The sequence below is a fragment of the Leuresthes tenuis genome, unplaced genomic scaffold (genome assembly GCF_036924035.1).
Source record: "Leuresthes tenuis unplaced genomic scaffold, fLeuTen1.0.hap1 SCAF_2, whole genome shotgun sequence".
Taxonomy (NCBI): Eukaryota; Metazoa; Chordata; class Actinopteri; order Atheriniformes; family Atherinopsidae; genus Leuresthes; species Leuresthes tenuis.
In genome coordinates, this window is record NW_027325356.1 from 11,625,902 (window position 1) to 11,638,184 (window position 12,283).

General features: G+C 42.9%; 1 protein-coding gene across 2 annotated transcripts in view; it reads left to right on the forward strand.

Annotated features, from left to right (window-relative positions):
• Positions 1–12,283, forward strand: part of fto (FTO alpha-ketoglutarate dependent dioxygenase) — a 117,432-nt gene that overhangs the window by 27,414 nt on the left and 77,735 nt on the right. For both annotated transcript variants that reach the window (XM_072380192.1, XM_072380193.1), the window contains exons 5-7: positions 1,096–1,175; positions 1,534–1,677; positions 7,678–7,797. In XM_072380192.1, the coding sequence (XP_072236293.1) occupies positions 1,096–1,175; positions 1,534–1,677; positions 7,678–7,797 (344 nt within the window). The remainder of the gene's footprint in view (positions 1–1,095; positions 1,176–1,533; positions 1,678–7,677; positions 7,798–12,283) is intronic.

A 12,283-nucleotide genomic window follows, 5' to 3' on the forward strand; every position in this document is an offset into this window, starting at 1 on the left:
AGGCAAATTGAATCACCATCATTTCCACCCAAATGGAATTTCAGTGGTTAAAAAAGAACAATGCAAGTCTTGACACCAGGCCTGTTCAATAATCTGATTTCCAGCTCCCAATGCACAGGGGGACTGGAGAAAGGAGTTGACCCAATATATTTAAAAGCCTGCTTCCTGGAAAAGGAGGACAAGTGGCAGCAGGCACAGGGGTTGAAAGAAAGATAAATATTTATTACAGTTATCGAGTTTGCCTCTACTCCCTCCTGATCCCACTGACTGCATCAGACGCGCCAAGAAAAGAGCAGATTGATGGAGATAATTTGTTATTGGATATAAACAGTTTTAAAGACGCAGAGTAATTCTGCCCAGAGACCTAATCCTTCACAATCTCATCAGGGTGAAGAAAACACCGGCAAGTTGTTTTGTTTGTCACCGTCTTTTTTTTTTTTTTTTTTCCTCCCACCAAACAATAATATCTTCCTCCCAAAGCATTTGGCTGTTTGACTTTCAAATCATAGGCATTAGCTGGTGTACTCTTGCTCAAGGCGGGTGTAAATATGCACATGTGCTGTGAATGACAGCTCTGTCATGGCTAAATTAATTATTGGTGTGAGGCAAATAATGGCAGAGCTGAGAAACATCTATACACACAAAGAAACACATGGCGGGATACGCAGGAAACAGCACCAAGGCCTCTTTGTAAAGCGCGTGTGATATTGAACAAATGTTTGTTGGTATGGCTCTTCCATCTTGACAGATTGAGCACGATCTGGTTTTGTTTGGTAATTAAAATTATAGTAGAGTGCTCGCCACTCTACTTGATTTGGTGCTGGACCAAGCTAAATCTGTCTGAGTGTACAAGCTGATTTAGTCTAATTCACTTCGTGCTTTTCATCTGTTTTTCTGCTGTAAAGTGTTCTTTTTGAGGGTCTGCTCTTTTCTTTGTTGAAATGAGCAAAATCACTCAATAAATATTAGATTAATATTCTTTTAGTCTTTTCAGGTTTGAGCTCTCTTGTGTTCTAGCCCCTCTCTGTTCTTTTGATGATTCTCGGCGGGATTGTTAGTATATGCTGATAGTTTACTTTTCACTGTATCCACCAGATGACCTGAACAGCACCCACCAGCATTGTGTCCTAGCTGGAGACAGCGCACGCTTCAGCTCCACACACAGAGTTGCAGAGGTGAGAAGTCAGAAAAACTAAAGGGAAAAACACTGCGTTTCAAATCTGTGTGGAAAATGCTGTGCGGTATGCAAACAGTCTCTTTTGGCTTCAGTTTGAACTTGTGGTTCAAAACTTTACTGACATTTTTTTCCCCTTAAAATATGCAAATTTTTCAAAAATGGGTAAAGCAACAAATCTTTGGTTTTAAAAACAAATGGAATACCATCTTTGGGAAAGTAAACTTTTGGCATTATTCATAAGACCACCATTAGGTAGACAGTTGTTTTCTTATTTCAGCATCTTTATATCGAAATAAAACGGGTAATCCCTGCTCACTGGTAACGTTTGGGATGTTGGGTCGTCTCATTCCTATCAGTGTTCCAGCGGGACCCTGACCTACATCCAGTCACGGTGCCAAGAGGCCCTTTCCAACCTGCATACTGACCCCGAGACGGGCTCCCACAGTCTGCTGACCCTGCAGCCGACAACGCTGCAGCACTGTGAGGAGATTCACAATGAGGTAAGTGTTCATATGCATGTGCATGCACTTATTCATGCAATAATACGTCTGTAAATGTGCATTATGCTTCTTTTTTTTAGATTAAATTTTTGTGTGCTGGCAAAATGGTTGACACATATCTTTATGGCACTGTTGAGCCTACTAATGCATCAGAACTGGATTAAATGGAATCCAAACAGCATTTGGAAATACTTGGGCTGAAAGCCCTCTTGGAGAGGTGAGCCACACTGGAAAGCAGAATATGGTCCAAAAGTGTTTACACAATAGCATGGCAGTCTTTGAAAGTTTTAATATATTCATCCGTGACTGTAAACCTCCCTGACACAATCTGAGTTGTACTGATGCTGTAATCCTCAGTAATCTGTTACTCCAAGGAGGTTAAAAACAACTAAGAACCATCTGTAAATATGATGATGATTTAATCCAAACAGCATCGATGTTGTTGAATACAAAGAAGGCATTCTTTATGAATAACATGGATAAACATATAGTTCAGGAATTTAATGTATTAGAGCAAACATGTATTTGTGCTTTCTGCATCATATGGATTTACATACCTGTAGTGTATGTAGATCCAGAGCACGTATGTAAATTACAGCTCTGTTAAACTAGTATTCTGTGGAGAAAGAGTTGACAGCAGTCATATACTATTATATCTTCATTTCTTTATGGTTAAGGTTCCTTCATGTCATCGCTTTAGTCAGCTAGATTACAAGCAATGCAGCATTCCAACAAATACAAATCTCTCATAATTGAAGGTGCACACAGTAGGATCCAGAATAATTACAGTCATTTATTAACAGAAACACGTATGGCATCGATACTATTTAATCGTGGATGATTTTGTTTTCCCTGCATCGTGAGAATTAGAGACCATACTGGGAGTAGTGTGATGGCAGGTTAACACTTTTTGAACAGCAGAAAGGGAGCTTGCCAGCTTTCCGCCCTCTACTTACCTTGTTTCTACTCAGGGAAATGCTTTCAATATGAAATCCAGGTTGTTCTCATTTGTCCTGGCCTTTGATGGATCGTAAGGCAATAGCCTCTCCATATGTTTTCTAAAGATGGAGTCTTGCCCCTGTCCCCTCCCTAACCCCCGTTCATACAGAACAATGAGTGATGCTGGCTTGGAGTACTGAGGGATAAAGTGAGGTCAAAAATGAGGAACTTGAGGGTCTGACTATAGAGCTATTGGCCTCCTGTGTTAGCTTGCCGCAAGGCAGCAGTTAATATCACATCTCACCTCTCCCCCTGAACACCCCTGTGCCCAAAGTGCACATCCAAGCCGACGCTAGCATCCGGGCCCCTCAGCAGGATGCCATGACAGATGAGTCTGACGTAAGGTTGTTTAAAGGTTGTAGACAATATTAATTATTCAGCACTGCCAAACAATAGGGCTGTCTGTGCTGGGGGAGAACTGCTGCGCTAGTTGAACTACCAACACCTGGTAGTTTACTGCATACCGCCACAGGATTACCAAGCATAGGCCCTCACCAGGGGGGCAAGGCAGGTTTATTTAGGAAAACAGGGAGCTATTTATACAAGGTTGATGTGTGTCTGTATGTGGGAGTGCTTAAGTAAGAAGGTGGTGCTCTCAGGGGCTCAAGGCTACCCTACCTGGCTCTTGCAATGATCGATGTGGCCATTTGTTTGGAGCTGCCCACGAGAGCAGAACACCCACTTAAATGATGTATTGTTGGTGGAGTTATTTATGATGACGGCCCACTTTGGTGCTCGGTGGGTGCATATTGCACGGGTCGTGTTTGACATGGACAACCGAGGAGTGAACAAGCCTGAGACATGCAGGCAGCCTGACCTGAGCAGCGCCTTTTGGGCCTCTCCTTTAAATGTGCTAAACAGCAAACACGAACCAGCTGACACTCTGCTGATATTGTACAATAGAGGGAAGGACAGGGGCTTGGCATATTTCAAAGGATGTAGGTGGGGCCTGATGATGATGAAGTGGACCGTCTGCCATCCGGGTGTCGCTGTTTGTTGATGGTGCAGGGTGTCTGGTTGAAGAGACAGAGATGAAGAAACCCGAGCTTCCCACCTGTTTGTTGAGCGTGGTCCCTCTCACTGTCTCTTTTTAATCTTACCTGCTGTCTCAGTCGGCAGGGGTAGTCAAACATAGCGTCGCCACGCAGCCCCCATGTGCACGTTTGGCTTTGAAATGCTAATCCCAGACGCAAATGTCGTGTCTCATTTAAAGCCACTGTGTCACTTCCCAGGTGGGTGTGTGACAGAGTGCCCTGAGGGACGCCCTCTAATGATGCTAGTCCCCCCACAGTAAATATTGAAGGGAGGGACAAGGCTTCCCCACATGTTCTGGCAGAAAGTAAACCTTGCAGAAGCAGGTGTGCATGACCTTCAAGTGTCCTGCTTTCAAAATGCCTCCCCAAGGCTCCCAAGTCTTTTCCTGGCTTTCAAACACCCTTCTTGAGGGGCTTGTCATTGTAATCGTATAAATCACTTCTGAAAACATAGTTTTTCTTGCAGATCAGTGCTGTGTGTAGTTTGTATTTGTTATTTTGTCCGTGTTTACTGCTTTTTCTACCCTTAAGCATTTTATTGCTCACCTTACAGGTTTAAATTTATCTCTGATTTATAATAGGGATGAAATGTCTTGAAAGCAAATGTGTTTCACCTTCACTTCTACAAAAATGAGCTTTTACAGATTTTTTTTATGTTGTTTCAAGACTGAATGAATGAACTTGATAAAACTGACACTAATATTGAGTTTTCCGTCACTGGGGGGTAAAACTACTACTACTGATAATAACACAAATAATTTTGGATAGAATACAAATTGACATTATAACCTTGTATGACCACTTTAGCAAGTATGTGATGAGTGTCAGGTCACTCACAGAGAGTTGGAGGAACCAGTTATCCTGGCCGACGTGAGAGGAGGCCGGGATAGGTAAACAGAGGAGGATCGATCACACTCTCATCAGCTCTCACCTCAGGGCTCCGGCTCGGAAATTGATTGGACCCGTTCAGGGAATGCCGTGAAGGTGTGGGGGGAAAAAAAGAAAATGCCTCTCATTAAATAAGAAATAAGAGGCTTTCTTGGCTTTAACTCCAGAGTTGCCAAGGTGGGTGGCCGCACCACTAATGTGGAGCTAATGTGTCGTTAGTGTGTCCATCACCTGGAGAGATGACAGGGACTGCCGCAGGGGAGTCACTGGCTCTCCTCTCACTCCCTCCTTGCCACCTCAGAGAAAAACTAGGCCTAACAACCACCCTCTATTTCGCACAGGCTTTCGATCCGTCTGCCCGGATGGGTGGCATTTAGTCAGAGTTCCCTGCTTGGCAACTCTCAGCTGGGTGGCCAGACTCTCAAATACCAACTAGCCAGTGCTCCTCAGTTGCTTTAGATGGCCTGCTTTGTGCCTGCCACTTGCCTGCGCTGTGGGGGACAGGCAGCCATGTCAGCTCAAAGTGGAGACACAGGTTGGCTTCTTCTCACCAAAGGACAGGCAGACAATCAGAGAGATAGAAGGAGAGACAGACTGAGAGAAAAGGACGTCCGATATTGGCTCTCGTGGCTTTGTTGTGTGTTTGAGCTGTAGTGATCGAAGGGGAGTGGATTTGGAGTGTGTTGAAGGGACCATAAAGGATGACATTTCTTTGAAGGGTGGGTTGTATGGAGTGACTGAGAGGCTGCTGAGCTGCGCCACTGACTGTGTATTCTCCCTGACATGCCCCAGTCCTTGCATGTCATCCCTGCTGTGATCAGAGCCTTTTGGGAGTCAATGGCAGAACTACTCTGTGCACAGATTCTGCCCCAGACAGGCCACTCAGGTTGTTTGTGTCAATAATTCTCATCCTTTGTTGTTTATGAGGTGATGGCTGGTGGGTGACTTGACTCATCTTACAGAGCAATGACCACTGGAAAACGCCAACATTTGGAACAATATTTCGGGCACAATGTTAATATTTGGCAAATTCACTTTTGCTATCAAGAATTGGAACTTGGCTTTAACTCAAAATTACTTTACTTTCATCCTTCTTATGAAAAAAAGGAACACTTTAGGAAATGTGGGAAGTGACAGCCACATACATTCAAATGACCAACCCAGATATATATATATATATATACTATACCAGTGTTTAATTTCCTGATACGTATGTTTGATTTTCTTATTTGATTTAATGTTAATTCTTACATACAATTTAAACCATCATTCAAGACACAGAACCGGTTTTAATATATGTTCCATCTGTAAAAAAATCTCATGCAAATGTCTTGTTTTTAAAGCTTGCTCCATCTCATACACCACCAACAACAAACAGTTGTGCTCATATAAGATGCCAGACACAAACAAGTTAAATATGACCAGCGTGGAATGCCCTGTAGCCCCCCTTTTATTTTGTTTCAGTTTGCTCTATTTTTCTTTTCCTTTTGTGCGCCCCTGTTGAATGTTGTAATATTTCAATGCAACGCTGTTTATGAAGGAAATATTGATGTGGGAAAAAGTATAACGCTATGATGCTAATCCGCTTGCGAGTAGCCAGATGAACCAATTGTTGTGTTGGGAGCGAGGCTTCATTTGTCACGGATCACATGATTTCTCGGAGACTGATTCAAACCTCGCATCGGGGCTTCATCTTAAATGGCCCTTTCTACCTGACATGAGCTTCAGTTACGTATAGATTGTTGGAAACGGGGTTGGATTACAGTTGAGGATTGGCATACAACGCCAAAAAACTGTGCTATTGGAGTATGAGATTCATCGAAAAACAAAAAAGGAAAATAATAACGTAGCAGGAATTACATCTCATGTGACCTCTTGAACAGAATTATGTGCTCAAACCTGTAAGTTGACTGCCTGTAAGTTCACGGGTGAAAAGACTTGGTTGTATATGTTGACTAATGCTCTGTTAGAAGAACAACAAAAAAAGCAGTTTTCAGAAAATAAACAATAGCGCTCTCTGTTCCATTTCATATCCGACTCCATAGTATGCAACTGCAATTTGTGTTGTACAGTTGTGTACGTCAAGCTGAAGTGGGATGTGCATTGTTTTCTCTGGATGATGCTTTGTAAGGCGTTTTAGGGGGAGGACAACTTGGCGTCTTGCGTTCATGTTGGTGGCATTTGTGGCAATCTCTGACATACGCACTCACATGGCAATTTAATGCAGAGACATTAACAAAGCCGCTTACACACTTATGCAGACACACACGCGCGGGGACGCAACCACACTGATGCGTGTACAGTGCAGGTCCAAACTCACAAACAGGCATGCTGAGCGACACACTCAGAAGTGGTGGGGCTACACCTGGCTACGTGAAGCATCCTGGCGAGGATTAAATCAGCACTTCAAAAGAGCAGGAAACAAAAACACTCCCAGCGGAGGAGAGGGGAGCGGCTCAGCAGCAGACACTGTCATCTCCAGACGGAGCAGGAAAGGAGGGGAAGGAGGGGTGAGAGAACGAGGAGAGGAGGAAGTAGATGGAGTTTTCAGGTGTGCTGAGTGGAATTTTTTGGGTGAATGAACTGTTTGCGTGTGATGTTTGCATATCTGTGGTTTTTAAGGGTGTGACTGTTGTCACAGGGATGACCACAGTTTGGCATCTCGGCTACATCATTTTTTACATGCAATGGAAACGTTTCAGTGTAGCAATTTGAAACATAGTTTGGATTTCCTCTGTATTCTTCTGCAATGTACAAAACTGTTGAAAGAAAAAGCAACGCCTAAGCAGACCTGTCCCAACGTTTGACTGGACCCGAATAAATCGATATGTTAATTCAAAATGTTTTTCATGTTTATTTTTCATTCAAAGATTAAAAAAAGATTGGATTTTATACAAATATATAACTGTATTATTCCTAAATGACAGGTTTCGTGTTACTCCATATTACGCTGTTGTTTTTTAAAAAGTTTTCTCAGTTTTTTGTCTTTCTTATCACCGATCGGGCTGTGGGAAAATGTTCCCTCTGTGCTAATATTGTTGTCCTCTGCGTGTGTGTGCGTGCATGTATGTTTGTGCAGGTGGAATTCGAATGGCTGCGACAGTACTGGTTTCAGGGCCAGCGTTACGCTCGTTTCTGCAGCTGGTGGACCAGGCCGATGGAGCAGCTGGAGAAAGACTGGAAGCTCATGGAGACCATGGTGAGATAGCTCTGACACGCTGCTGGTCATGTGACAGCTTTGAAGACCAACTGTTACAATCGGTTTGGTTTAGTACACCACTTCATTTTTGCTTTAATTATAAGTAAAGTCCAATTTAATTCAAGTGTACGTAACCTGATTTATTCCTTGCAAGCTTCGATTGTGTAAAAGCCTGAATGTCTCCCACATGTGTTACTGGACAAGCTTCAATCATAGAAAACTACTGCTTCTCAACAGCTGAAACATTTAACGTAATATTGTTCAATTTGCCTGCAAATGTCCTAAGAAAAATTGTTGATAAGATTAGGCTCCAGGCTGGTTTACCCAGTGATGAGATGAAAAATGTGGTCATGAATGTGAGAGCCCTGTATCCACAGCCTGAAGGTAAGCGGCTGTTTTAGTTTTGCAGTGTGTGTGTAATATCCAACAGTAATTACCCTAATTTGAAAATATGGTAAAATATACTATACCTTGAACTAAATCTTATTGGATTAAAAGCAATATTTCTGTTCCTATTATCTAGATAAAACCATAATATGAATCAAAAAATGAGTAATAAGAATGTCATATTATGCCATTTCCTGAATATATTAGTGGCTTTATATTTCAATCACTCCTTCATGTCATAATACAGATTTTCACATTTCAAATTGCCCAACAAGCCTCAGCTTTTGCTTCTTACAGAAACTACATAAGTGCTCCACTGTCCAATAATGCTCCTCACAGGGGAGGGCGAGTTTAAACTAACATGATGGAGTGCCTAACTTCACACTATGCTGCATCATTAAGGATGTGTCATGTGTTTAATCGTAGTCTCACAGAGGTTTTATTGGAGAGGAACGTGGGCACATGGCTATTACTTATACACCACTATAAAGCAATCACGGAGCAATGTCAGGTTTGTAATTAAGTCACCTTAGTCAGAGCCCTGATCAGTACATACTTTAAGTGTAGCAAACACACACGCAGAGATTGTTGAGGATATAAAGCACGTAAACACACGGATATATATGCTTGGTCTTGCTTTCTCTCCCAACTTATTGCTTCTACAAAGTACCTCTCTCGTGGCTGAATTTCAAAGAGTGTGCATTCATGTGTGCATGGCATTAATGTGTGTGTGTGTATTCAATAGCCAGACGCGAGTAGCAGCAGGGGGCACTCTTGTATCACTGTAGCAGCAGCATAGTGAATGAAAAAGCTGTGCTCCTCTTTCTCTGCCGGCTCCCTCTCCGTCTCTCACCCACTCCTGCTGTCTCTGGGAGCTCTCTGTCTCTGTCAGTGTCGAGCGCTGAGCAGTAATCACATCTAATGCTCAGGCGGGGATAAAGACAGGGGCTGGAGGAGAACAGTGCTGCTGCTGCCGACGCTGCTCAGCTCTAGTCGTAGTCTCTCTCTCGCACAGTGGAAGGGCCTGGCAGAGGGTGGGTGGGGGTGCTGGTGGTTTGGGGGTTATAGTAGACGGGGACTAAACTCATCCGAAGCCTCCACCTCTGGGCCCAGATGAAATGTGTGATTCGGCCCCGCGTTCAGAAAAGGGCACCGGTGAAATGTTAAGTTTCTCCGTCTTGCTAATGGAGGAGCAAATGGGGGAGTTTCTACATATCAAAATGTGAATTACTGTCACTCACCGCCAACTTAGCAATAAACTTTATACAAAGCAGCAAATATAATACGAGCCATTTTTTTTTTTATCCGAAAAAAAGTTTGCAAAATTAAAAATAAGTGTGTAATGCACATTTGACAATGAAATGATGTGTAAAATGTATTATTTCAGCATCTCAAAGTGCACGGATACGCGTTTATTAGAAGAGTTAGCGCTGCAGATTAGAATATTCACATTTTCAAATCACACAAAAGCAAGCATGTCTTCTGCAGAAATGCATATTGAACCAGTGCAGAAGTAATCCACTGGTGAGCACATAAAGGTAATGATTCACTATTGTGATGAAAGACAACGTTATTGCTTTTGCTAGCAATATTTACGTACATGCATCGACCTCTGATATGCTGATGAAAAGCACTTCATAGATGTGACTTATAGATTTTCCTTTTAGAGGCTTCGATAGCTGCGGCTTTCTCTGACGTTAGATTAAAACACATTTCTCTAAATTACTTTGAGTTATTTAAATGACGGGGCGGATGGGGGGGGGTCCTTTATAGCATATAGTTTACATTTTGATGCTGAAAATTGACAGCATATACAAGTGACCTACTGCGTACAGATGCTGTTTACTTTTTATTTATTTAGATATTTCTGTTGCCTGCAGAATATATTTTTTAACACAGCATTATTTTTTTAGTCAAATCTGATATCAGCGGGGGTATTTTAAAATAACAAATATATGTCTATTTAAATAGGCTTTATAAAATGACACCGTATTGTTTTATACACCATGCTGTAGCAATAAAACAGTCTTATTGTTTTATCCTGCTAAAATAGTCATACAAACCACCAGGCTTCCTCTCTTTATTGTCATATTTAGCAACAGTGTTGTGGGATGCGTTGGGCTGCGTTTGTTAGTCTGTATGAAGAATATTGCAATATTGGGGGGGGGTCTCGCTCCTGTTTATGGATACTGTCTCTCCCTGGGGCTCCCTCTCTGCTCCTCAGCCTGTTGTCATGCAAATGCTCATCCTTCCATTTGAATGACATTCTGATAAAATACATAAATAAATATAAAAAGAAGCGAAACAAAACAAGTCCACTCGCTTCTTTTTGATACCTCGTGAATTCATGTGGTTCCTTGATCGAAAGACTCGGGCTCCCGAATAGTCTTCAAGAGCACTTTATGTCAATGTACAGCAAAGAAAAATGTGTGTATGAGTGTGTAAAGGTAAAGGAAGGTAAAGGAGGGTGGAAGAAGGGCATTAACCGAAAGGTTTTACATTCCCTTGTGATCCAAAGTGCTGAAGTCCGTTTAGACCTGCCTGGCTCGGAGCCTTGTGTTCCCTCGTGACTCTGCTATCATAGCTATCACACAACAGTGACATTTCCTTAAACTAGCAACAACGAATAGCTTCCATCTGAGTGACAATAGACAGAGAATCTTGGCTTTATGCAGAATATTTTAAATGGCGGTGTGATATTTTTTTATCTTTCTTTTTTTCACTCTGGGGGAGAAGCGGCAGCGAGCCCATGAGCACATCTCCTTTCTTCCCCTGTCCTCTGTGTGTGTGTGTGTGTGTGTGTGTTAGCGTGTACATGTGAGCCATTGATGGTAATGTATGCACTCGGCGTGACTTTAATTGATTTAGCAGCTCTGCTTGCACAGTACAGCTTTTTCCCTAATTTGTCACTTTCCTGACTTCTGTGGCTGCTCATCTCACAACTTCAAAAGCCAGCGGATGCAAAGAGATTTCAGTGCACTCCGTCGTCGTCTTCTTCTTCTTCTTCTTCTTCTGCTCTCTCTTTATGTTCTTTCTTTCTCTTGTTTTCTCCCTCTTTTGCTCCTGCTATCTCACCGTATCTCTTTCTCACATTTTCTCCCTCATTTGACAGCAGAACGAGCCTTGTAGATGGAAATCTTTTCAACACCTATCAAGGAAATTAATCTACTTTCATAATAAATGGGATCCACTCAGTTGAATACATTTGTATACTTCAAGATGTACAAAACAGGAAGTGGTATCGGGGCCACGTCTTCCTCTGCTCCATTCACCCAGCCTGTCAGTCCCTGTTTTCAGACGGTTTGGTCACACGCACAGACGCACGTATACTACATATACACAGTCGGCTTTTTTCTCCTGGCGTGACAAAATTTACTCCCTCTGATTTATAATGGAGGCTGTCTTTTGCATGCTTGTGCTTTTGTGCGGAGATGCGCTCGGTGACCATTTCATCTTCTCCCCTCACTGTAATAACAGTCCTCGGAAACAATCTAGGCTGCCGAGGAGGGCAGCACTGCAATCATACGCCGCCTGGCCCGGTCGCCATCAAGAGCTGATTAGGTTATTGAGCAAACGTGCTGAGGAGGGGGTTAGAGGAGGAGGGATGGCAGGCGGTGAGGTGCGAGGAGAGTCTGTGGAGTCAGAAACATAGAGGGGGAGGTAGAGAACTGAGAGAGGGACTGCATGTGTGTGTGTGTGTGTGTGGGGATGGGGGGGTGGTGTGGAGGGTAGGGGGGTCAATGTAAATGTTATTGCTGTGTGAGCTCATTTGATCAAAGTCCTGGAAAGGTTAAGCGAATCCAATCTGGTTTTGTATGGCAGAGTGGAGACACAGGCACTAGGGAAGAAACCCCCAGGACGGAGAATGGATTATCATATTGGCGCTGGAGTAGCAGGGGCCTCCGACGGACAGTTTACTCTGCCTGTAATGTGTTTAGACAGCAATTGGCCTTAATAACCTTTATTGACTTCAGAGGGTCAGTGCCAAGAATCTAATTATCAAAGTGTATCAATTTCATCGGAGTTTAGAGTTGCAGCGCTCAGAATAATTATTTTAAGGTCGGGCCGGGGCAATTAATCCCCTCTCCACTTATTTGAT